This window comes from Thamnophis elegans, chromosome 9, assembly GCF_009769535.1.
Source record: "Thamnophis elegans isolate rThaEle1 chromosome 9, rThaEle1.pri, whole genome shotgun sequence".
Taxonomy (NCBI): Eukaryota; Metazoa; Chordata; class Lepidosauria; order Squamata; family Colubridae; genus Thamnophis; species Thamnophis elegans.
The window spans coordinates 61,406,617-61,434,372 of NC_045549.1; the positions used below are offsets into that span (position 1 = coordinate 61,406,617).

The window sequence follows — 27,756 nt, forward strand, 5'->3', positions numbered from 1 at the left end:
CATGGCTATCAAACATCAAGAACATCTGCCAGGCTAACACACATGCACAGTCTGAAACTGTACATAAAAATACCATTTGAAATTGAATCACTGCTAAATACCATCTCTATAAACAGCCAAGACATTTCAAGGTAGTTTGGATTGGAGAATTTGTCACCCTTACCATTAACTGGGGGGGGGGGGAATAGTGAAAATGAAGGAATCAAGATGCCCTATTTGAAATGACATTAAAAATCTGAATGAAGCCAATCACTACAAATACCTGGGCATCTTTCAAGCTGACAACAACAAGCACCGAATTCAAGGTTAAAATTAAGTATACAATGACAGTAAAGAAAATCTTAAATTCCAAACTTAGTGGATGAAATACCATCAAGGCAATTAACAGCTGGGTCATTCCATTACACAGCTGAAATGGTAGACTGGACTCAAGCAGAACTAAAAGCCCAGAAAAATAAGGACAAAGCTCTTCATTCAGGCAGAGATATTGACAGACTCTAACTACCAAGCAGCATTAAGTAGGCATGGAATGTTGCAAGGAGACTAGAAAGTTGAAAGTTGAAGAAGAAAGGGCATTGGAAGAATATCTGAAGGACAATTAAGACAATGCAATGAAGCTAGTACACCATGAAAGCTTACTGTATACTGGAGATACCAAACTTGCCTGTAAGCAAAAACAAAAGAATAGAAAAGAGACATAGCAAAGTAAAGTATTACATGACTAATCTAAACAAAAACAATTACCATAGTAGACCAATTGATAACAACATGGTTAAAATGGTTTTCCTCTTAGTGCTTAAGAGGATAAAAGTTTAAGAAAGACAGAGAAGGTAATTCTGGCTAATAAATCCTAAGATTAAGCCTTAAGAACAAAAAACATACAGAGTAGGGGTGAAATCCTCCCAGTTCGGCCGAACCTGTAGGGACCATTGCTCTTGGTTCTGCAAACTGGTAGTAAAAAAAAAGCTTCTGAGGATCGTGCGACTCAGCCGTGAGCTGCACGATTGTTGGAAGCTTTTTTTCTGCTTTTTAAAGCATTTTTCCTGCCAGTTTGGGTGAAAAGGCAGGAAAAATGCTTTAAAAAATGTTCATGTGGGAAGCTTCTGAAGATCACGCAGCTCACAGCTGATCCGCGTGATCGTTGGAAGCGTTCCATCCCCACTTTTTAAAGCATTTTTTTCCTGCCTATTCCCCCGAACCAGCAGGAAAAAATGTTTTGAAAAGTGAAAAAAAGTTGGCCACTCCCACCAAGTCACATGACCAAGCCACGCCCACAGGTGGCAAAACAATTTAGATTTCACCACTGATACAGAGCCAGAATTGAGAAGACAAATGTTTCTCCTGCAAGTAAGATGAAGAAACGATGGGCCAACTGGTTACTTCTGTGAGATCACAGAGGCTGACTATAAAAAGAAAGAAAAATAGAAAAGAGCAACAATAATGCACTGAAATATCTGCAAGGAATACCACACTAAGAGCATACCAAGAAGAAAACTATTTTGTGACCACAAAATAGACAAAGTAATAGAAAATGAAGAAGCTAAAGCTTCTTTAGAATTCAAACAAAAAAAAGCACTTGTCACTTGTCACGTAACAATTAGCAATGTTTCTATATGACCATGCCAGCATTTTAGGAACAGAAAGAAAATCAGGATATTCACTCCAAAGCACTAATAAAATTACAACATGCATTTAAGAAAAAAAAATGTTTTAAACAAATATTATTAAATAAGAAAGGCACTTTAAAAACATGTAAGAAGCTTTGAGGAAAACTTTGAACATGTATAATGTATAATGTGCTTACAAGCATTTTAATTTTCTGATCTGTACCATAAGGATTTTAGTAGTATTATTTGAATTATAAGCCACCCAACTCCAATGGACTCGACATTGAAGTATTACTTCAATGAAGTATTCAGATTCACTATATAACTCAAACTTGGCCTGGTGCACAATCTTTGTCAAGCCGGCAGTGGAATTCTGCTGTTTCTCAAACATGTCGCTTAAACTTTCAAAGTCTCTGATGTGCAGGTATAAAAAGAAAAGGAGAATGGAAAAGATAATTGTGTCCTCTATTCCCACCCATATCTTCCCATAATTATACCATAGTCTTGAGAAACCCTGACAAATGAGCTTGATCTTTATTTTCTCTGATAGTCCTTTTTTTAAGCAGGTCCATTAAATTTCTTTAACCTTAGGCCAGAATTAGAACCAACAACGAAAAGTTAGCATTATATTTCTGAGTTGACATTTGAGCAATATAGGTGGAAGATGTTACCATTGGCAGTCACTTGTTTACTGAATCATCGAAGTTGTCCTTCAGATATCTTATAGAATTGGTCTCCCAGCCCATCAGAAGAGTATTTGTAACTCTTTGGCTATAGGACAATTATAAATCCCCATTCATGATTATTAATCCCAAGAGAAAATCTTCAGGCCTTAGAGAGATGTAGCATTCACATTGAGCAAGGAAGCTAAAAATTTGCTAGGTTTCACACTATATTTGCCAGGCATGAAAAAAAATACTTGATGCTGTTCCAGTTGAATAGTTTGGAATTTATATGGGAGTCATTAGCTATGGTATACTTTGTTTTACTTGTTGTTAAATAATTCTTGTTTGGGTTAACAAGCAACTTGGTTCTTAAATTGGAACAAGGGATTGATGACTGTAGCATTGCAAAAGATATTGCAGACATTGTTTAACCATGGTATTGAGGTACAGGTCGTCTTGTAGGATTAGGAATATGGACATGTACTTACTTACTGCCAGACTAAGATACAGTCAAAATAACAAATTTGGAATTTTTGGATGCTTATCATTATTTTCAGGAAGTTGCTTATTACATACCTCGGTACACCCACGTTACACCTATCCTCCGCGAGCTACACTGGTTACCGATTGGTCTCCGGATACACTTCAGTCATCACTTATACCCTTGTCACTTATACCCTTGTCCACCTATACCCTTCATGGTATTGGACCTGGGTACTTGAGAGACCGCCTGCTGACAATTACCTCCCAAAGACCCATTAGATCACACAGGGCTGGCCTCCTCCGGGTTCCGTCTACTAGCCAATGTCACCTGGCTACTACCCGGGGGAGGGCCTTCTCTGTGGCAGCTCCGGCCCTCTGGAACGAACTACCCGCAGAGATTCGGACCCTCACCTCTCTCCAGGCCTTCCGAAAAGCCGTTAAAACCTGGCTGTGTCGGCAGGCCTGGGGTTGATGAGTTCCCTTCCCCGCTTGATCTGTGTGGCTGTCGGTCATTTTTATATGCCTGTATTTGTAGTTTTTGTGTTTCCCTTCCCCCCCCTTGGGTTTGTGCGCTGCCCTGAGTCCCGCTGGGAATAGGGCGGCATATAAATAAAATGAAACCTGAAACCATATATGACATGGTAGATATGATATTTCACTGAATACAGAAAATAAGTCACATTTATGTCAAAAATATGCCTTTTCCACAACACCAAAATCTATCCATATACCCACCCACATCCATTTATACAAATTTGGCCATTCTAGAATGTAAGTTGCTGTATTTGTTAGGTACTTTCATTGTTTTAAATGAAAATAAGGCATAACTGTTTATTTAGAGTTACAAGATTAACATTAATAAATATTAATGTGGCAATTAATCAAATGCAAATAATAAAATATATGGAAACATGTATAATGCTTTAAATAAAACTTCTGTGTATGTATATTCAGGCTGATCAAATTTTAGATTTCATCTGGGTGCTCAGGAAATATGAATGACAAAGAGCCATTCTATTCAGAATTCTGATTCTCACAAATAGTTGTACTGTTTGACCTAAACCTTCTTCTGTTTAACAATTATTACATACTACATATCTAATCAATATGTTGATTAGAAAAGTCTAACATAAATCAATGAATGTTGCCACACCAAAAAATGGGGGGAAACCCAAAAGAAACTAAATCTATGAGGTGACTTTTGAAGTAACTTAAAAGTCAATCCAAAAAGTAATGCCACATGATGAAATAATGATGTGAACTGCAATTTACATAATCACAAAGTTCAGCTTGTTGCTCCTATGAGTCTACACTTGGTTGCCTGGCCTCCTCCCTTCTCCTCCTCCCTTCCCTCTTTCTCAAAGCTCTGATACTTTGTGCTAGAATAATGACAATGTATGTGAAGTGTCAGAGACCAGGGAAACTGTTAAGGTTTTTAGTCATCACAGTAAATTCAATGTCTTGCAAAATATTTGTCTTGACGATATATTGTAGAAGAATTAGAATAACATATAAAACAAGGGGAATCAACTAAACATACTCTTTTTCTATAATCATTCTGCAAGTGGAATTAACCAATGAAAGCGTTGCCCAGATATTTTCTTGCGATTAACATAACTAGTATAAAAGCAGTTTTATTGATATCTGTATGAACATATTTTTAAGCTTTTCTCAGTACCGAACTACTATCCCAAAAATAGTACAGAAAATATATATATACATTATGAAAGGAGTGGAAGAGAAAGCACAGAATAGTTTATAGCTCTGACATGCTCAAATGGCTGAATGGGATTAGTAATCAGTTTAAAAAGATTAGTGAAATAAATCAGGAACATCTAAAGTTCATGTAGGTGTCAATTTCAGCTTGTATAACTGTCACAATTATGAATGCATGTGGAGTTACTGATGCAAAATTATAAAACTGTGATCAATTCATTAACCCCACAATTTCAACCTCTGCAATGCCAAGGCATCAAGTTTATAAATGAACATCCTAGGGTTTCACCAAGATAAATATTCTAGATGATCTGATGAATATTTTTAACTAGAACTATTTCAACACTGTAATAAATAAGCAGATAAGTAAATAAACAAGCAAGCAAATACCATAACTACAGAAAAAATAAAATTATATAGTAGAGTAATCTATATTGTCATGGAAAAATAGAATTTTACCTGCTGGTTATATATTATAACCTGAAATTTTATTATAGAATGCATTACACTCTTTGTCAATGTCTGCTAGGGCTTCCTGCTCTCTTAATAATGGTTTGGTATAAGTGATGGCTGCATTTTGCAAAAATTATGTTTTTTTTCTTCTTAACAAATGTAATTGAGAAAGCTTCTAACACTCCTATAGATAAAATGCTTGGCAAAGCTCCATATTCATACCTTTCGAAGGGTTTAAATTATTTTAATAAACCATAAACCTGTTTTAAAACAATGTAAATAACCATTGGGATATATCTTTTTAAATAATTGCTTTTATTTTTCATTAATATTATCTGTTGTTCTTCTGCAGTTCTATGCATCATAGCATGTATACAGATTTAAATATATTATACAACATGATTAGGTTTTGCAATATATGAAAGAATTTGCACTTCTTTTTCCTAAATTGCTGAACAAATAATTTGATCAAATGAAACAGTAAGAACCCTCCCATAATAGCAAATATTTCGCCAAATATGGCTATAGATAAAAGTCCTGGAAAATCTGCAGAAACGTATGTGGCATGGAATGAGTTAGAAAGGGTTTGTTTGGGGCTTATATCTAAAGCATATTTACTAGGCAATCATATAATCAATGCTATTAAAATAATACTGTTATCAGTGCACTAGATTATAGCAGTAGCAGATTGTAGCCTACAATCTGAGATCCTTGGGCTGTGTTTCCTCCAATCAGAATGTTTGAATATAACTCCTAGACACCAGTTGTCTCCTTGTCAGGTTGCTCCAGGTTTGGTTGGGTGAACCAGTAGTAGTGGCGGTGGGAGGCTCTGCCCACCCGCCCGAACAATTCTGCGCATGCACAGAAGTGTTGTGAGTGCGCCTGAACCAGTAGTAAAAAAATTGGCAACCCACCACTGCTCTGTGTGATGTTTAATGTTAAATGATGTTTAAAGGAAGAAGGCTTGAATACATGACTAGGTAGTAATCATGTTACTGTATTAAATGGAAATTATATTTAAAATATCAATAAAATGAAACTTAGTTTAAGATTATCCTATCTTCTCCCCACTATAGGGTAAACAGCCTCCAACATATTACCCAAAGGCCAATAGTGGCACTCAGTCTAGAAATCCAGTCTCTGTATGCATGGAATGTGATCAGATTTGTAATCCTTTTGCAATAGCAATAAGCACCTAGACTTATATACTTCTTCATAATAATGCTTTACAACCTTCTTTAAGTGTTTTACAGAGTCAGAATATTGTCCCCAACATTCTGGGTCTTCATTTTATCAACCTGGGAAGGATGGAGGGCTGAGTCAGAATTGAACTCCTGGCAGTGAACAATGAGTTAGCCTGTAATACTGCTGTCAGCCTCTGTTTTGCTGCTTGCTTTCGGCTGCCATTGAAACGGGAGGGGGAGGGATGGTATTTGGGTGAGGGAAGTATTCTGTTCAGGAGTGACTGAAAAAAGGGAGTTGTTCTCACCACCTACTGCGCAGGCTGCAGAGAGAGGAGTTGCCGCCAAGGCCAACTGTCCGGCAAGAGCCGAGGTAGCGCAGTGGTTAGGGTGCAGTACTGAAGGCCACTACAGCTGACTGTTATCTGCAGTTCAGCGGTTCTAATCTCACCGGCTCAAGGTTAACTCAGCCTTCCATCCTTCCGAGGTAGGTGAAATGAGGACCCAGACTGTGGGGGCGATATGCTGACTCTGTAAACCGCTTAGAGAGGGCTAAAAGTCCTATGAAGCGGTATATAAGTCTAACTGCTATTGCTATACCAACCTGATGATGATTTTTGAAGATATCTCCCAGATGACACCTGTGGGGTGTTTGGATTGGACTATGGGATGGGGTTACCAAGGGGAGGGGGTTGGGTTACATATTGATACATATGATTACGCGTGCTTTTGCCTCATATCTTGCTCTGCCTAGCTACTATCTACTCATAACCAGTAAAAGTACTCTTAATTCTGCAAAATGGAGTTGAGTGTTTTCTTTCTTGGTTACTGAGGGAAGCAGCCCTGACAACTGCATTCTAACCACCGCACGGCCACAGCTGTCCGATAAGATATCAGCTTACTGGAAGTAACAGCTGGCTTCCTTTTACAAAACATAATACAATGAACAGATAGCACAATACCAAACAACACATATAAATCTATGCTTACTAACCAGATAACATAGAAAAGAAAAAGTAATGGCAGATTACAGTTTCTTGGACTGTTTTCATCTTACCTTTCGCAGAGGTTTAAGTTTAGTCTCCATGATGAAGTCGTACTTGCAGAGTTCACAGCACCGCGTGTCCGAGCTCTTAATCCATTGATGTAGACAGGCCTGATGTACGAAACGCAAGGTCCCTGTGCAGCGACATGGGGTGATGAGGGGACTTTCATCGTCTCCCTCACAGTGACAGATCCTGATAGAAGGACAGCAACTGAGTGAGAAGATCTGAAATTTATTTAGACCCACTTTCATGGTGGCAGCTGACATTTAAAACATTCTAAGCATATCCCCTTTGAGATTGGAACCCATAAATTAATCCCTTTTCCATTTTGTAGCTTTCTATTTCATGGAATAGCTTTTCACTTTTAGTATTTCTGAAAGGGTCTAGCTGCTTTTCTATATTTTAAGCTATTCTGTGAGTAAACTGCTTCATACTGAACATATTAACAATATGTAGCACCGCCATCAATATGAGCCACCACCGCCATCACCGCCTAAGCCCTCCCAGGAGCCAAGCCGAGTGACAGCCCCGAAAGCCAAATGTATCCTTTCCAGCTACCATGATTTCTGCAGTGCCACTGCTGCTCCCACTGGCTGGTCAGGCAAAGGAAGTGGGTGGGCGGGGCAAGCATGGTGTGGATGGGCAGGGCAAGAGAGCGAGCAGTGACCAGGGGGAGCCAGTGGGCCCAGACCAGGAGACGATACTGGTACAGGGGTGTGGCCAGGCCACCATCGCCAATGGTACGCTATGGCCGATTTCTACTACCTATTTGGCCGTACCAATCCATACCTGCAGGAACCCACCTCTGGTGTCAATCTCAAGGCCCGGGGCCTAGATCCGACCCGCAATATGGTTAGATCTGGCCGGCAAGATTGTCCTGGAAACAGTGAAGGACCAGATCTCGGTGCCTCAGTCCCGGCCCAGGTTGGGCGGGCAGTGATCTAAAACTTCGTGGAAGCAATCTGGGCCAGAACGCAGTCAGCCTTAGATCTGTGGGGCTGCCCTGGAGTCAGCAAGGAACTGCCACCATCCCAGGAAACAGGATCTCCCCAGCCCCAGCCGGACCCCCCTGACACACCACCCCAGTCACACCCAACTGCCCCCCCAGGGCAACAAGAACCCTAATGCGGCAATTAGCTTCTTAGAATGATTTTTTTTTACTCATCAGTAAAATTATCATAATAAAATCAGTAAAAACATTTTTTTCATATATTTTTTCTCCTTTCTGTTCTTTTTCCTTTCATTCATTTTACTTTGTATCTGATTTTATTATAATAAAAATTCTTAATAACATTATATATACAAAAAAGAAACTCAGACTTAAGATTGAAGCGACCTGCCCTTTGAAGATATCATTTTCTAGGCTGAACTGCCATTTGAGGATGTTCTTTTCTCATTTGTTTTGACAAGGTCCACTGACAAGTTCAGCCTATTCTGTGAATGACGCATTATGCGCTGCTTACGCATCTTTCTTTAATGTGATTACAATATGTTATCACTATAGCATATGAAATATATTATTTTCTAAAAAGAGCATATAATATATTAAACAGATCGGTAGGAAGCACATTTTTTCAGATCCACCCCTCAACGATTAAGACTCTCATTCATTCTGAGACAAAACAATTAGAGAAACAAATCAACATTTTGAACATTATTTCGGGGAAGAATGTCCGTATAGCACATATACAGAAATGCACCTATTATTATCCAATTTTCCACCATTAATTTACAATATATAATTGTTCATCCCAAACACAACATATAAATCCAATAAAACTAAACCTAAAACTAAACACAACTAACCTGGCCTTTGTAGACTAATTTTCAGATCCATATTCCTCATGTGATCCATCTAACGTTCACTGCAAATCATTTGAGCTCTCAGTTACCAACATGACATTATCTTATACAAAAGTTCACTTACAGTGTCTAACGCCATACCCCTTAAATCAATATAAATATTCCTTGGATATCTATTGCAGACATCCTTTTCTTATTATAGATTCAGTGCTAAACTATTAGCTAAGCATTATCTTTATTTCTGCACGTACTTTAATTCCATCATATACTATTCTTACTACTTGCAATGTTCAGCTCCATATTCAAATATTCCATAATTGTTCAACTTCAATCAAACATCTTTTCTTACACCTTCCTCTAATTCAACTCTGGTGCTCTGCAACATAATTCTTTTTACTTTGATTCAAACCTTTTCTACATCCTCTTTTCTTAAGTCCACTTTTCTAATACTTTTTCATAGGTGATAGTTTCTGTTCCTGTACGGTTTCTACTTTCACACCCATTTCTTTTATTTCTTTCCTTTTTTTCTAAGCCTTTTTTTTTTTTTTTTTTGGTAAGAACCACTCTTAACAAGATCAAAAAATGGTTTGCCATCCCCTATTTAGAACTGTTTATCATCCTCATATTTTTCATTAATTCTCTAATTAGTGAGAGAAACAATTCTTTACGTGGTTGTGATTGCATGTGTGTTTTTTCTAAGTCATCATTTTCATCCACCCTTTTATTTCCAACTGTTCCTGTGACTTTTTCTATGCTCTCTCCTCTCATTTCTACCCATCTATTCTTATTAGGTAGCAGATTATTTTCCTTCTTTCTCTTTCCCATTCCCAACTTCTCTTGTTCAGAATGTCCCACAATTTCCCATATCATCATCATCATCATCATCATCATCATCATCATCATCACAATTGTATCACAGAGGCCAGTTGTTTCGCCGGATTTAGCATTGATTACTAGTCGGGTCCCACTCAGGCCCTAGGACGTCGTAACGTATTTTCATAATATGCGTGCGGATCAAAGCAGTGCGGCTTTTTGCATTTGACTGATGGTAATTTTGTCAATTTTTAACTGTTTTAAAAGTAATTCCAGTGCTTTTGGAATAGCACTCAGTGTGCCGATTACCACTGGAATAACCACTGCTGGTTTGTGCCATAATTGTTGATTTTCTATTTTTAAATCCTAGTATTTTGTGATTTTTTCATGTTCCTTCTCGTCAACGCTGCTATCACCTGGTATTGCGATGTCTATGATTGTAACCTTATTTTTCTCAACCAGTGTGATGTCTGGTGTATTATGCGCCAGTATTTTGTCCGTTTGTTTATGAAAATCCCATAAGATCTTGACCATCTGATTTTCGGTGACTTTTTCAGGCTTATGTTCCCACCAATTTGTTGTTGTTTTAATATTATAATTTTTGCACAAATTCCAATGGATCATTTGTGCTACTGAATTGTGCCACAATTTATAATCAGTCTGCGTGATTTTTTTACAGCAGCTGAGTATGTGATCAACAGTTTCATCAGCTTCTTTGCAAAGTCTGCATTTGGCATCATCAGAGGATTTTTCGATTTTGGCCTTAATGGCATCATTATCATCATCATCATTAGTCCTCCAAATTAGCCCAAGGATTTTCTTGTGGTCTCTCATCATAGTACTGATAAAGACTGGTCCTGTTTAGCATCATGAAATCAGCTATGGTTAGTTAGTTATCTATAAAAGAAAACTATTCCTAATAAATTCTTTTGAATATTTTCTTAACTGTATTATTTAATGAGTAATATCTCATCAGTTAAGACAAGCTAGGCATAATTTTGAATTCTGCATCAAATATTACAAGAAGGTGGCAACATTTTTTTTTTAAAAATGAAACTTATTTTCCAGAGGGGAAATACAAGGCTTTGTTCATTTTAATTTCTACTATAATATAATTTACAGATTTAAGTATTTAAGCCATTTAGTCTTTTGACAAATAAATTAATACTCAGGAGTCCTTTTCAACTACAGTCAGAATTGTTTTAAATTATTTTAAAAGCTAAAATATCAACCTAAATTCCTTTGGGATTGGCAAATAAAATTGACCGAGCTACTTTTAATGGGATGTACCAATTCCTCAGTAGAAACACTTAATAGAAACCACTGGCTGAATTATAATTTAAAACATTCAATGAGAATACCGAATGCTCTGACAAGAGTAAAAGCTGTTGATGACTCTGAAAATAAATTTAAATGTGCTAACTGCTCTTGTCTTCTGCTTCTTTGTGCTTTATTTTGTAATTTATTTATCCGTAAAACCATTGGTTGAGAATGTTGGAGTTTGCCTCAGGATATTGACAATGAATATTTATGCACAGGGCATAGAGAAAGGCAAAACTGCAAGAAAAGGTTGAACTATTTTGTAGTTTCCTTCTTAGTTCCTTCCTCACAACTAAATACTTGAGATTGCATAAGAAACAGAACTGTCTCTTTGTTTAAGCAGGCTATGTAAATGTAGGTGGACAATGGTATAGTACAAGGACCACTACAATTTGAAAGTTTACCTCTTGTGTTGTTTTCAATGCCCTTTTGGCATATGTCACATATTTTGAAGACAAGAAAGGGCAAATAAAATAATGCCAGTAAAAGGATCGTCAATATTTTTAGATAGACCTTTTAATATGGCCAAAATAAAAAAGGGGGTAGGCGGGTGGGTAGAATTTTATATTAAGAAACTGTTGGTGTAATAATTTCTCTCTTACTGTCCAAAATATGTACGTTGAGAACAATTACAGGCCGAGATCTAAATAAACAGTGCGTTAATTGATATAGGAATTTATGGCCTTCATATTCACTGTCCGATAAGTATAACCAGGTTCAGGCCAGCTAGTATTGGCAATATAAAGAGATACGTAAACTTTAATTTAGGAAAAACTAGGAAACCATGGAATCTGCTCCTCTGTTCTTACTTACAACAAGAAAGCAAACCCCTAGATAATTGTAATGCTACTATTATTTTTATTTATAGAAAAAGCTTAATTTTACTAACATTAATTATTAAATCATGCACACAAGGAACAGACAGCCCCAAAATGTTACCAATTGATTGGATAAATAAAGCATATATCAGGACATACAAGGTATACTTTGCATTAACAAGTGAATAATGTATCTTGCATGAAAACTGGCCTTTGGGCAAGAAAGCTTAATAGTAGGGTAATCCTGTCATTTTTACAAATCAATTAAGATCTGATGACTAAGGTTAAAACAACTGAACATTCCTGTAAAACATTTCAAAATTTGTGGGAACAATCATGACTCCTATAATTAGAAATATTGTATTTCCGGATATAAAGGATTGAGAAAGCATATTGTTATTCAGTGACATGAGAAGGCATGGTAAAGAAAAACAGAATGAAGACAAAACACAAAATATAAACTGGTATTTTGATAAAACATCAAAGAAAACTTGCAATTTATCATAAAATCACAGAAGGTAAGGGCTGATACTTCGGAAAACATCTAGTCTCTCCATGACCTAATGAAGAAATACACCCCTACAGCATCCCAACAAATGGCTATCAAATCACTATTAAATACTTCCAACAAAGGAGAGTCACCACCTCTCAAGGTAATCTGTTCCACCATTGAACAACTATTACCATTTGGAAATCATTCCAATGTCAATCAATCAAAATAGAGCTGGAAGGGACCTTGGAAGTTTTCTCGTCCAACCCCCTCCTCACGCAGGATACCTTTTTGTACAGGCATGCCAAAAGCAAGGAAAGCGTGGGGGGGGGGTAACACGTGTGTGTGCCGACACCCATAATGCAATGCCCTCCCCCCACGCACGTGTGCACAATCCCCCCCCCATGCATGCGCGCAGGCCTCACTGAAGCTTCTGGACTTCTGGGAGACGCGTTGGGCTGTTTTTTGCCCTGTGCAGTTTTTTGGGCTGTTTTTTGCCCTGTGCAGGATTCAAGAAAGCCTCCTAAAGCTTCAGGAGGGAGAAAAACAGCCCAACAACCCAGAGGTTCGTTCCCAAACTTCCGGTGGGGCCCATTGGACCGTTTTTCATCCTACCCAGGCTTCAGTGAAGCCTCCAGAAGCCTGGGGAGGGCAAAAAACAGCCCAACGTGCAAAACCAGAAGTCTGTTCCTAAACTTCTTGTTTGCGCATTGGCCGGTTTTTCACCCTCCGGAGGCTTCAGGGAAGCCTCTGGAAGGCGAAAAACGGATAAAAATCAAGGCAGCCAGCACGCACATGCGCACTGGAGCTGACATGGCAATGCCTCGTGTGCCCTCAGAAATGGCTCCATGTGCCACCTGTGGCATGCGTGCCATACTGTAGGTTTGCCATCACGGTCCTATACCATTTCAGACAAGTGATTGTCCAGTCTCTTCTTAAAAACCTCGAGTGATGAAGCACGCTCAACCTCTGACAGCAAGCTATTCCACTGGTTAATTGTCCTCACTGTTAGAAGTTTCTCCTTAATTGCAGGTTACTTCTCTCCTTTATTAGTTTCCATCCATTGTTTCTTGTTCTGCTGTCTGGTGCTTTGGAAAATAAGGTGGTGATCCTCTCCTGTTTTGGCAACATTGGAAATACTGGGATACTGCTATCATGTCATCCCTAATTCTTATTTTCTTTAGACTAGTCAGACCCAAATCTTGCAACCGTTCTTCATAAGTTTTAGTCTACAGGCCTGTAATCATCTTAGTTGCTCTTCTTTGCACTTTTTCCAAAGTCTCAACATCTTTTTTGTAATGTGGTGACCAAAACTGGATGCAGTATTCCAAGTGTAGCCTTACTAAGTCTGCCCAGTTTGTATCGTGGTTTAATGCAGCCATACATTCTAGCGGTTGGCATGACATACTTTATTAAATGTTAAAGATGGTTTCCTTATCATTTAAACTTTGTCTTGTCTTTTGAAACAACACTCAAATATGCATCCTACCTTCTATATAAGAATTCTTCAGCTATCACATTTGTCCACAGTATACTCTTCACAGGCTAACCATTCAAACACCTCTTTAACCATTCCCCCTTTGGTCCTTCCAGGTCTCTTAAGATCCTGGTTGTTGTCCTCTGGAAAGAATCCTTCAAAAATCCTTACTAAAATACAAGGTCCAGAACTCGATGTTCTAGGCATGGTTTATCAATACAGAATAAAAAGGGATATTGCTTATTTTCATCTTGACACCATATATATTTTTATTTAGACTAGCATTGTTTTTCATTTCTTTTGCAGTTGGAACACACTGTTGACTAATGTTCATCTTATGATCTACCAGCTTATTATCTACCAAGACTCTTAGAACTATATTACATCTACTGCTAGATGTAAAGCATGTGTAATATTCCTCAAGCTGTATTGATTCTTTGTATTTTTCATATTCAAGTAAAATACTTTGCATTTTCCTTTTTGAAATTTTGTTATTTTCTATCATTCCAAATTGTCAAAAATTTTTGAAGCTTGAGGCTATCCTCTAAATTTTCCCATCCTATCTTTGTATCATCTGCAAATTTGACAAGAATATTTTATAACTCCAAGTCATTTATATAACTATGTTGAACAATACAGAACCATATTCCGTTGCATAAAAGTAGACATCTTCTTCTAGCCATGCTGGATATGATTGTTCAACCAGTTCTGTATCTAATTAATGTAGCATGGTTTAATGCAGCCATACATTCTAGAAGTTGGCATGACATACTTTATTAAATGTTTTGCTGAAGTCCAGGCACATTATGTCAGTTGCAATCCTGCAATCAATAAAACTGGCATTTTTATCAAAAAGAAGGAGTGGGTGATCTACTTTAGGCCTAGTACTCTTCAATATCATCATCAATGAATTAGAGCAGAGGATAGATGGGGAAACTCATTGTATTTGCAGATGACATCAAGCTGGAAGGAATAGTCAACACACCTGAAGATAGGCTTAATACACTAGGATCTTGACAGACTTGAATATTGGCCACTATTTAAGAAAATGAAATTCAGTGGTAAAAAAAAGGAAGGTTTTACATTTAGGCCAGAAAAACAAATGCACAGGTATAGTATAGGTGGTATTTGGCACAATAGTAGCAATTGAGAAGGATCTTGGAAGTCCTAGTGGACAATCACTTAAATATGAGCCAGCAGTGTGCTGCAGCTGCTAAAAAAGCCAATGCACTCCAATGGGATAGAATCAAGATCACATGAAGTGTTAATACCATTCCATAATGCCTTTGATAAGGCCACACTTGGAATACTGCATTGAGATTTGGTTGCCATGATGTAAAAAATTGTTGCGATGCTAGAAAGAGTACAGAGAACAGCAACCAAGGTTATTAGGGGACTGGAGGCTAAAACATATAAAGGACGATTGCTGGAATTGGGTATGTCTAGTTTAATGAAAAGATGTATTAGGGATGACATCATAGCAGTGTCCCAATATCAAAGGGGTTTCCATAAACAAGAGGGAGTCAACCTATTCTCCAAAGCACCTGAAAACAGGACAAGAAGCAATGGGTGGAAACTAATCAAGGAGGGAAGCAACCTAGAACTAAGGAGAAATTTCCTGACACTTGGATATAGCTTGCCACTGGAAGTTTTTAAAAAGAGACTGGACAACTATTTGCCTGAAATGTTATAAGGTTTCCTGCTTCTAGGATAGGACTAGAAGACCTCCAAAGTTCCTTCCAACTCTGTTATTTTGTTAGTATCATTTTATTTTTGGTAAATTTAATAATCTATTCCAAAGTTTTGTCTGGTATCAACTTCAAGATAACAGTTCTTAATTATATCTTTTTTATTTATTTATTTATTTAATTTGTATGCCGCCCACTCTCAAAGAGACTCAGGGCGGCTTACAAGTAAAAAAAGGGAAAGGGAAGGACATACAAAAACAAGACAACATTAAAAGATCCACAACATTCACAACTTAGGATGGGGCTGACAAAATCAACAGCCCCAGGCCTGCCGCAACAGCCAGGTCTTGGTCGCTTTGCGGAAGGCCGGAAGGGTAGTAAGGGTCCGGATCTCCACGGGGAGATCGTTCCATAGGGCGGAGCAGCTACAGAGAAGGCCCTCCCCCTAGGAGTCGCCAGCCGACATTGACCGGCAGATGGAATCCGGAGGAGGCCTAATCTGTGTGATTTTATAGGCCTCAGGGAGGTAATTGGCAGGAGGCGGTCTCTCAGGTAGCCAGGTCCGATACCATGTAGGGCTTTAAAAGTAACGACTAGCACTTTTTTGAAGACAGAAAGATCTTTTCCAATCCTCTAGCACTATGTTTTCTCAAAAATTACAGAAAGGGACTCCAAAACAACATTTCTGATATTCTTCAAGACTCTCAGATCTAACTGAATGAGTTCTGGAGACAAACCCATTCAAAACCCTAGCCAGAAGCTCCCTAACCCTTTACTTTCTTTGGGTTCCCATTCCTTTCTTGTGTCAATTGTTCTATTTAGTACTGTCTGAATACAATTCCCTTCTGTGTGGAAGATCAAAGCACAGTAGGAGTTGGGGAGTTCTATCCTCTCCTTCACATTGTTTACTATCCTCAAAAGGGTTTTTTTTTTTTTCAGATGGGGGTTGCTTTTAGTTTTGCAAGCTTCAGTTCCTTTCACACTTTAGGGTTTGCCTTTCTGATTTCTTCTTTTTTGGCATATTTCTTTTAACTCTTGTGCCACGGCAGCTTCAAGTTTCATTTCTTTTCATTTAAATCATGTGCGATTTTACTTCTGGGAGCGCATTTCTAAGAAGTTCCTCACCGTCCTGTGGTGGTCATTTTAACCCACAAAGTTTGTACAGGGTAATCTGCCTCTATGCTTGTTAAATTCGCCTTTTAAAAAAATCTAATATGCATGTATGATTACGCTGCAATCTTTCTTGCTGTTGTATCTTAAAATCCACAATGAAATCATTGTTTCCTCCCAACGCAGCCAGTTGTTACCAGTTAAAACAGTTCTTTAGAACTGATTAGAAATAGATCTAGGAAAGCTAATCTCTATGATGCTTCTCCAGCCTTCTGGAAAATAAAACAGTCAGCAGGATTATTTGCAAGAAATTTTGAGGATGTAGCAAACTTTATAAACTTAGATTTACAAAGACGTCTGCTATTATTACTATAACTTTTCACCTTGAACATTATGTAATTTTATCCATGAGATTATTATCTAGATATTTTGTCTGGCCTGATAATCTATACCACAATTTTTTTCTACTTTTTCTTCTTTCTTATCCCAAGTAGTATTCACTTAGATCCTCCTGTTCAAATTCTGGAGGGCTATATGTCTGCACTTCCTTTACATATAATGACATGCCTGTTTTGCCTGGCATATTCATTTAGGATATTCATGAAATTCACCCCATCATGTTTAATGATACCCATATTTCTTTCACATTAAGACTATTTGTTTGATTCTCATATTCAGTGCATTTTTCTGTGGACATGGCAAATTTTGGTTTCTATTACTTGTTCTATTCCCTCCCATATTTACCAGCTCATTAAGTGCCTTCAGATTATTCCATTAATAGACATTGCTGTTGCACTATTTTTTCCTTTTATCCTTCCTAATAAGGTAACTTAAAGTTTAAGGTTATAGTTGCAAACACGCATTCCAAGCTCTTTCTACAAAACTCTTTGTAGTAGATTCTTTCAAGTCTTTGCCTATGACATTTATTCCGATGTGGATCAGTGGAAAAAGGTAATTGTTTAAAAGTATATTGGGAGTCCTTCCATCACATCCTGAATGTGAGCCCAGGAAGGCAGCACATTTTTCTTAACAATCTATCATGTCAACAAAATGTTGCTTCAGTTTTTCACCATTGCCTGTCATTCCTCTTTTTTAGGAGTGACAGATCCTATAAACATAGGATCTTTCCTTCTGCAGGTTGTATAAAAGTTTTGTTCCTCAGTTTCTTAAGTCTGTGAAACTATACTTCTTCCAGAAGTCTAGAAACCCCCTGCGCGTGGAACAATCAACAATCCCTTCTGAAGCTCCAAAGAAAAAGAGGTCTTGACAGCTTCTTCCTTTTCCGCTATATCCTTTGCTAGTCTTTTTTTAATCTTCTGGGAAATTCATCAAGTTTGTTGACTATCTACAAAAACTTCCTGTGTCTGATAAATAATTCAACATCCTCCCTGATAAATTGGAAGGTAGATAGATGTGGCAAAGTTCTTGTTGTCTTCAAAAACAAACATGGCACATTCCACATGTCATGACAATAGTTCTCTCCATTTCCATGATCAGGAATAAGAAACAACTTTCATTTTTGCGAATTCTTCCACAAATGGTTCTGCAGAACACATACACAAATATGTAATTAGCTTTCCCAGTATTCTGGCTTCCCAAAGAGGTAGATTGTTGTTAGTTTGGATCCTGTTTGTTTACCTGGCAATTTCTGGTAGCTGTACTATATAGATAATAGTATTAATGCGCTTTACTGTTCTGATGTGCATGCATATCATTTTAGACAACAATCTTGTGCATGTTCTCTTAGAATTTCTTATAAATGAAAAACTGTAAAATTTTAAATGGAAAAAATAGTAACAACATACCTAATATAGAATTTAAAAGAGGGAGATGATAAAATAGAGAAATTATTCTAGAACAGGGCTGTCAAACTCATGACCCATGGGCCAGATACGTCGTGCATTGGCCATGCCTGGTTTAGCGAAGGGGGGAACAATCCCGATACGCCACATGACATCATCGTGATGACATGAAAAGTTGGCTTTTCCAGCAAGCCGGCCTGGCCTGAACAAAATAAAATAAGTGATTGATTTAATTGTTAACCTTAATCTATTTTTTAAAATGTTATTGTTAATATTAATTGTGTTTGTTTTTGGATACTCTATCTAATTTCCTTTTTAACTTTTGTAATATGTTTTTTTTTAATGTTGTACGCCACCCTGAGTCCTTTGGGAGAAGGGCGGCATATAAATCCAATAAACAAACAAACAAACATGAATTTGACACCCCTGCTCTAGAACATTGGATCATTTTAGACAACAATCTTTCAGTAAATGGGGGGGGGGATCTATTTTTTTTTCTTTCTGTATGTGGCATCTTCCCTGAATTCTATGTAATAAGTTACCAAGTTTCTAATTAACTATATTTTTTCCATTTAACTAAAGTGAAAAAAATTATGGTTATCAGCTTTGGACCAAGCAGAATTGCAAACCATGGTTTGAAGTAGGTTGAAGATGTTGGTCTATTGTGAGGATAATAACCATAATTAAGAACATGTGTCTTATTATTGCAACATTTAATACTAAACAGCAGCAAGGAACAAAGTTTTCTACCTAAAATGCAGCCAACATGCTCTAGTATTCATATTTAATTGCTTGAGTACAGTTAGGTTTTAGATTCTTCTTTAGAGATTTCAAGCAGGGACTAAAACATAACATCAAGAAAATTACTTGGGGTGAGAAAAAAATAGTAATAGATTAGTGCCTTAATGCTAGTGCCTTAATGCTAGTTGATCCCCGGCTAAAGACAATAGGAAACCACAGAAATCTTTTTAATATAATCTCTCGGGGTTATAAGTGTGAAGAGACAAAAATCTGCAAACAAACAGCCTGTTAAATGCTAGCTGTTTCCTGCTTCTGCTACAACTAAGTCATAATTAGAATTTACTGTAAAATGCACCTGGTACAAAAATGCCAACATAGGATTTATTTGGTCTCCGAATAGCTTTTAAATAGCAGAAGGGATGATGTATTTTTAACCAGCTAGGCTATCCACATGTCACCATTTAAAAAAAAAATTTTTTTGCAAATAGAAAAATGAACACAAACATGCATTTTCTTTGGGGGGGGGGGAAGTAGGAGAGAAGTTCCATTACTCAAGGAGCTGCAAAAGTTCAGAATCATGCTTTTTTGTGCATACTTCTATTGCTCAATTGGAGATAAGGCTGATTGCCTCACGACATTTTCTGTTCTCAGTATTTAAAAATGGGCACAACTGACATCTAAGGCAGGGGTCTCCAACCTTGGCAACTTTAAGCCTGGAGGACTTCAACTCCCAGAATTCCCCAGCCAGCTTTACTCCAGGCTTAAAGTTGCCAAGGTTGGAGACCTCTGTTCTAAGGGAGTAAGGACCCTGTCAGGATGAAGAAGTTCCCTCAAAAGCCAGAAGCACCAGGAAAATATTATATTTACCATAATCCTGATTGTAATTACCTCCAGTAAAGATTAGGAAATCCTGTGTAAGTGGGGGAAAAAAAACCTAAGCAATCAGCCGTGCTTGGTTGCTCCTCCCACAGAGAACAATTAAACTAATGAGAAAGTAATGAGGAATAAAAACCTTTCAGTTATATTTGCACCCAGATTCAAGCTCTTTCTCTAGAAAAACTCTTTCAGAGTTTTCTCTGAAAACTACCAAGTTTCCATATTGTATAAAAAGTTAGTTTTAACAGTTCAAGTTAAACATTTTATAATTAATAAAGCATTAATCCTTCATTAGAGAATGGAAACCTTTATGAAATTTTGGGATAGGAAATGCTGTTTGACAAAGAAAACTTGAGGGTCTGCACATTATAAGGAAGGTGTATTTTGGGGGGGGGGCTAGATGTTCTGAAGTATACGCTGTTTTGCAGCCTCACGAAGCTTTGAGACTTAAAAATAAAATCAAACAGGATATGCAAATGAAGTGTAAACATGATACACTTCCTCTAAAAACTATATAGTACAAAACAGTTCTGCTTTATTTTGTATAAACCAGCAACACATAGTACAGAATAGAATTAATAATCTTCAGTATCCTAAAATGTAGTTCTAATTTATCCGCTGTTTCTTTGTGATAAGTGTATGGATGAAGTTCATGGCTGCTATTAAGAGTATACTATACTTACTTGAAACACTAAAATGCTTACTGGAGCTTATAAAGAAATACATAATTTTCTAACTTGGATTCTGTAAACTACAGACAAATTCAGCAAACAGAATTGTACAAAGAATAAAGGATCATCAACCTGTTGTTGTCCAATGTTTGGAACACAGCGTCTTTGATTAGCTTTTTTATGAATAGTATTTTAATACGTAGCTGACAATTTAAAATAGTGAAATGTACTGTATTTTAAGGCCTTTTAGATGCAGTTGTTGAGATGTGGAATACAAGTGTAAATCATGTTAAATTCAAATGAGTCTGTTTACTACTTATTGTCATGTCTTTTTAAATATTTTATTACATTTTTTCTTCTTCCTAGAGAAACTAATAAAGGAGAATATCTGTAGCTCAGGGTTGACATGAGCTTCCTTGTTTCTTGGCAGAAGTTCTATTACCCAAAATAGATGAACGCCAGTAAAGAGTGCTGTTTGCTGTCAGAAGACATGATGAAAATTCTTTAATTTCATAACATATGAAGAGCCGAGGTGGCGCAGTGGTTAGGGTGCAGTACTGCAGGCCACTTCAGCTGACTGTTATCTGCAGTTTAGCAGTTCTAATCTCACCGGCTCAAGGATGACTCAGCCTTCCATCCTTCCGAGGTGGGTGAAATGAGGACCCAGACTGTGGGGGCGATATGCTGACTCTGTAAACCGCTTAGAGAGGGCTGAAAGCCCTATGAAGCGGTATATAAGTCTAACTGCTATTGCTATTGCTATATATATTAGGGAAATGTGACTGTTGGGAGTATACTCCTAGAGTTGGGTAGGATATATATATATATATATATATGTGTGTGTGTGTGTGTGTATATGTGTATATGTGTATATGTGTATATGTATATGTATATGTATGTATGTATGCATGCATGCATGCATGCATACACACATACAACAACAAATGGTCGTTGTTGCTTTAAATGAATGGATGTACTTATCAGGTGTAATTAACTTTACTATAAGAAGGAGTCAAGAGAGCTCACTCTCTCTCTCTCTGCTTGTCCTATGCTTGATGACTTGATGACTGGAATGCGAACTGCGACTGCAAGCTATTGTTTGTTCTTTGAATTGTGTTTGGACTAATATCTACTATCTACTATCACTGCTTGGGAAGCAATTATCAGTAGTAAAGCTACTTGTTTTTACTAGCAGTGTCTGAAACTCTATTCGTGTGTTTCTACTAGCAACATTCTTTCTCTCTAGCTGCAACATTTCGCTGCACTACTTTCTGTCTCCCAACGGAAATACCCCTAACAGTGGCCATCATAAACCAAGCCAAGTCCAAAAATGGCAGGGAATTTCTAGACGTCTGGAACGCTGACAAATCAATAGACAGATAGATATTAACAACATTTACAAACTACTATACAAAATAGACTATGCCCCAGTCTGTTAGCACCCAGTTCAGGGTAGATTAACTCCAAGGATAATATCAGACCAACAATCAAATAAACAATCAGGAAACTGCCAAAGAAGTCAACAGCAAACAGCCTAATCAAAGAATCTCTAAGGCCAGTCTCACCAAAATTGAAAGGCAAGCCGTGAGAATATAAATTGACAGCAAACAGCACTCCTTACTAGCACTGATGATATGAGCCAATTTGGGTAATGAAACATCTGCAAGGAAACAACAAGCTCAGAAAACACCAAGGACCCTTTTCTAAAGAAACTGACTAACCAAAAACACACCAAAATTGGCATTTACTGGAGCATTGCAACTTTTTTTTTTTTTTTTTTTTTTTGCAGTGTAAAAAAAGGAAGCTGACTTTTGGCTGATTCAGGATTACTGTATTATAAATCTTTTTCCTAATGTTTTTTTCAGCTTGTTTAGCTGCAATTTATTGTTGGTAGAAAGTAACAACAGATTTTGCAGCATGTTTTTAAAATGTACTTTATACACATTGGACTTATGAAAAGAAATATGTATGTATCTGAAAAACGGGGAAAGGAGAGACTAATGCCACAAATTCTGTGATGACAGCATAATCTATCATTGTTTTAATCTTTCCCAAATGTCCTCATAGAAGCATGTCAGTTTCCTGGTTTTCTGAGTAACTGACCATACTAAAATAGAAATATTTATTAGGCCATAAATGGGAAAATATGACAAAACATGTAAGAATCCATATGCACTCTAATCCCTTGGTGGCTGTTTCAAGCAAAAAAATCTTTATAGGATAATTCTTGTCCACAATTTAAATGATGGTTAAAATAATTAGATGGATGGGCATAAAAATGTTGCCTTTCACACATTTTTCAAAATGAATTCCCAATGTGTCAAAGATGTTATGCCAAAAAAAAAAAAAAAAAAACCCAACTGCATTTAAATCATTTCCATTTTCAGAGTATAAGGCCATATTTTTTCTAGTCATAGGAAAGGATATGACTATAATAAAATCACTTTATGAGACATATTATGTCTAGAGATTCATAAACTATATGGATTATTCATCCCAAAGTGATATAATTAATAATTTCAGAATTCTTATAGAGTGTCACAAAAAATAGATCTAAAGCAAAGCCCATTTTGGAAAACCGAATAATAAACTAATTTTCAGTATTTAACTTTATTTGTCAGGCATAATATACTAGCAGTTTTCTAATGATCTTAGTTTTCTCCTGAAGCCTTTAAGCTACAATTATCATTGATTTCATTGGGGGAAATTTGTAGAGCATTGATTTCTAGAGATGAGCTGTTTGTTGATTTAATGTTTTGATATCAGACTGAAAAAAATTATTTATTTCCACAGGCACTACAATGTGTTAATTAATTTGAAAATATCTATTTATCTTTATATAATAATATGTAGATATCTATATATCTAGAATAATAAAATTTCAAATATACTTATGTTACCCATTAATGAGTGCTGTCACTAGAATAATATCATTGAAATACATCATTAATGTTTATATTATATTCAGCACCATAAATTCTAACACCCTGCTCTTGCAGCTATAATTCTTCAGAGATGGTTACCACAAATATTAATAAAGGGCATTTTGGTTTGACCCAAAATGGGAGGTCAAAATAGACAGCATAAATTATGGAACATTAAAATTTAGGTCAGGCAAAGAATATATTTATAAAGACTTAACTGAAGGTCTGTAAACATGACAGTTTGCGAATTGGAAAGATGTTCTTACAAATAATAACAACAAAGATTTTCACTGAATTGTTGTTGCACAATTTAGTTAAAAATAAAAAAGAATGAAAAGGAAGAAGAATGTGTTATTTTAAAGAGAAATGTGCTGTGCATCTGTTATTATTAATCTTAGATAGTTCAATATTATGTCTCAAAAGATTTTTTAAAATTGCATAATTAAAGTTTATGCACCATTCGAACTGTTTAGTTGGCAAGCATGTAATCATACTTACATAAACTCCAAAAAGGAACATGATTTATAGAAAAGAAAACATAACCCCATCTTTTTGCGTAATCTATGATAGCCAGCTAGCAATTCCCTTTTGTATTATGAGACAAACCTGCATACGTCAAATTCCTCAGATAAGTCATCATAAAACACAGGACGTTTCCGAGCAGCCACTGTCACAGAAGCCCCTGTCTCAGCAGGTGTTCCATTTCCTGTAACTGTAAAAAGATCTCTGCCTATGCTTTCCTCTGAACTACTGTCCTCCTTGCTTGTGCTACCTTGCCTAATGTAAGCGGAAGGTTCTGAATCTTGATGGCTATTCTGGTGTTTTCCAGACCGTCTCAAGGAGTTGGGTTCCACAGAGGACACAGAAGATAACGAGAGGGAGTTTTCTTTATACCTTCTAATTGTCTTCCTATTATTTAGATTATAGCTTTCAAGATCTGACTTCTTTTCCTTACTTATTCCCATCGTGGCAAGTTCAATAGTGTTCTTATTGCAACGCTCATCTGTAGAAACATTTGGAGGGTTCTGTCTTCTCGTTTTCCTAAGCATTTTGGCTCTATCTTTTTTTCTAACTTGGGCCCAATAATTTTCATCTGAAGTTGAAGAATCGGATGTTGTTTTACAAAAGGCGTTCCATCGAGGATTTGTGATCTTGGGATGTGACTTGACATCCTTGTCTTTTCTTTGCTTTACTATATCATCAGAATTCTCCTCGGCCTTCTTTCTCTGCCTAACACCTTGTTTCACCTTTTTAACATGATTTTTCCTAGCAGAACTCAGCCCCATGACATGGATGGATGTTTCAAATGTATCCTCTGATAGGTCATGTAAAGTGGAAGATCTAAACAGAACAAGAGGACAAGGAGATGGATAGTGATAAAAAAAGAGAGGGGAAGGGGAGACAGAGAGAGAAAGAGAGAGAACATAAATAAAGTAAAAGAGTCAAATGGAAAATGAACATGATATTGAAAATGATAAAAAAAACAGATGGGTGAAAATACATGAAAGTAATTAGACAAAAGTAATATCCATAGCTCATTTGACAAAGAGAACATGTACTAAACAGATTAGGAATATTAATTTAGCACATACCTACAGATGTCCTGAGTAGATGGGCAGACAGATAACCGTGATTGGCTCCCGGGAGCTGTCCCTGTAGTAGGACTACTTGCCTGTTGGAAGAAGTTACATAAATTGGATTCTCTGTCCACAAAATAAAACATAGATATTTTATTACTTTTCCACATGATTTGTATATATTTTGAGCTCTTCACTCTGCTTTCACAGAGGCATGGCTTGTAAAATAAGGAAATTGTTATTAAAACAAAACCCTTTTGAGGAAGTCAACGCTACAAATCACATGAATATTTTCTTTCATTTTTGAGGAACAAGCTTTCAGAAACTGTTCTCATTTGGCTTCAGTTGTGAATGTGTAAAGAAAAACCAGCTGCTAAAGTTTTTTAAAATGGTACTTTTTAAAAATTAAGACAAACAGGCACTAGTATTGTTCTAACTGATTCCTGTATTTAAAAAAATACAATGAAAAAAAATGAGAAAGAAAAATATATATCCTATAGTTCAAATATAATTGTCAGCATTTTGAGATTATTTGAAATTCAGATTGTTTCTTGAAAATACATAAATTATATGATTGTCTGTATTTATTGCATTCATATTTCCCCTTCTATAGTGATATAGCAATAGTGACTGGGTATTTCTAGTCTAGTGAAAAGGACCAGGGGTGACATGACTAAGGTGACAAGACGTCCCACTTTTGGCGGGACAGTCACGGTTTTATCAAAATTTGTCACGTGGCGTGTTCAAAAAGTCCTGATTTTCCAAAAGAAAGAAAAGATGCTGAATCATCAATTTTAAAAAGGACGCCGTTAAAAAAAAAAGTTTTTATTTCTCTGAAGTGTCATTCTTGATGTGGCCTTTAGAGGGCAGTGGTTTTCCTCCCTCCGCTCGGCTTGCTCGCAGCGCCCGATGAGGGGCGAATCTACCTCCCCTCCTGCGTGTGCTGACGCGTGATATTTTTGCGACAGCCATCCAGCGGCCTCGAGTGGGGGGCTTTCCGGTGGTGGCAGCGCGGCGAGGAGGAGGCTTGGTACCGGGCCAAGCGGCTCAGCCATCGGAAGGTTTTTTTTTTGCCCACTTCTCTCGGGCACCACTCTCCCTGCAGCCATGCCGTGCAAGCCGTCGTCCGCAACCTGGTCCGGAAGAGCCGAGGGGAGGCAGGCGGGGATCCGGTTGGGAGAAGCTGGTGATGGGGGTGGCTTTTGAAAGGGTTGGGGGCATTGGGGGAAGGCAATCGGGGGAAGGCTGCTTTGCAACTGCCAGTGAAGTCCTATCTAAACTTCTTGGTTCACCCTCCCCGGCCCGGAGCAGACCATTCTCGGGAAAGCCAGGTTCTTCCTCCCTCCCTTCTCTTCCCTTCCTCCCTTTTGCCTCCCTACCCTCTTTCCTTCCCTCCCTTCTCTCCTTCCTTTCTTCCTTCACCTCCCTCCCTTTTCCATCCTGTAAACTGTTCAAAGAGGGCTGTAAAAGCCCTCTATTTTTTTTTTCTTTTACAGCCCAGGTGCTCCAAGCCCCCCTCCTGTCAATGGTGTCCCGCTTTACCCATCTTAAAATCTGGTCACTTTAGACATGATAGCAGTGTTCCACTATTTAAAGGGCTTCCATAAAGAAGAGGAGGCCAACTTATTTTCCAAAGCACCACAAGGCAAAACAAGCAATGAATTGAAACTAACCAAGGAGACAAGCAACCTACAATTAAGGAAAAAATTCCTGACAGAAACAATCAACCAGTGGAATCAATCAACCAGTCTTCAGAAATTGTGGATATTCTATCACTGAAGCGTTTTAAGAAGAGACATCCATTTGTCTGAAATCATATGGGGTCTCCTAGCTGAGCAGGAGTAGAAGGCCTTCAATGTCCCTTCCAAGTCTGTTGCTTCTGCTGCTATTACTTATTCACAGACCAAATACATTGCACATTGTTAACAAGATTCATCATATTAAAGTGTAATCAGTATACCATGGAATCAGATAGAAATGAGATGGGTGCTGAAGAATCCTTTCCTGCTCCTAGTTCTGGTCTAAATGTAAACATTTCAGACAAATGCTTAATAATAAATAATAAGAAAAGCTTAAGACAATAAGAAAATGCTGTAAACATTGTGAGCATGCTATGTTGATTCCTCTCAATATTTAGGAATTTAATATTTTACAAGGAAATTACAGTAATTAAGTGTATCTAGATATAAATACACTTTGTCTTCATTGTAGTTTTATCATGGGTGTATTTAATTGTTGATATTCTCCTGCTGATTGTTATTGCAAGTTATAATTTAATATACTATAGCTCATTATATGGTACATATGTGAACTAGGGTAAATCATCAACATCACAGACACATAATTTCTTTCCTAAAATGATGAAAATGTTTTCACTAAATTATTGCTATTGTTTGCTAGAAGTCCCACTGGTCATAATTTGGTTTATTTTGCTCAAAATGATTTCCTTTAAAATGAATATTCTATTCTATTTTTCTTTCCAAGCTACATAATGT

The 27,756-nt window shown here is 37.2% G+C and overlaps 1 protein-coding gene across 4 annotated transcripts in view; it reads right to left on the reverse strand.

Annotated features, from left to right (window-relative positions):
- The window catches only part of MARCHF1 (membrane associated ring-CH-type finger 1), a 125,212-nt gene that overhangs the window by 16,569 nt on the left and 80,887 nt on the right, over window positions 1-27,756 (reverse strand). For 2 of the 4 annotated variants that reach the window (XM_032224062.1, XM_032224061.1), the window contains 3 exons: window positions 25,277-25,356; window positions 24,291-25,025; window positions 7,163-7,343 (listed from right to left, as the gene is read on the reverse strand). In XM_032224062.1, coding sequence (XP_032079953.1) covers window positions 7,163-7,343; window positions 24,291-25,025; window positions 25,277-25,356 — 996 coding nt within the window. The remainder of the gene's footprint in view (window positions 1-7,162; window positions 7,344-24,290; window positions 25,026-25,276; window positions 25,357-27,756) is intronic. The other 2 variants (XM_032224064.1, XM_032224063.1) reach the window with 1 other exon arrangement.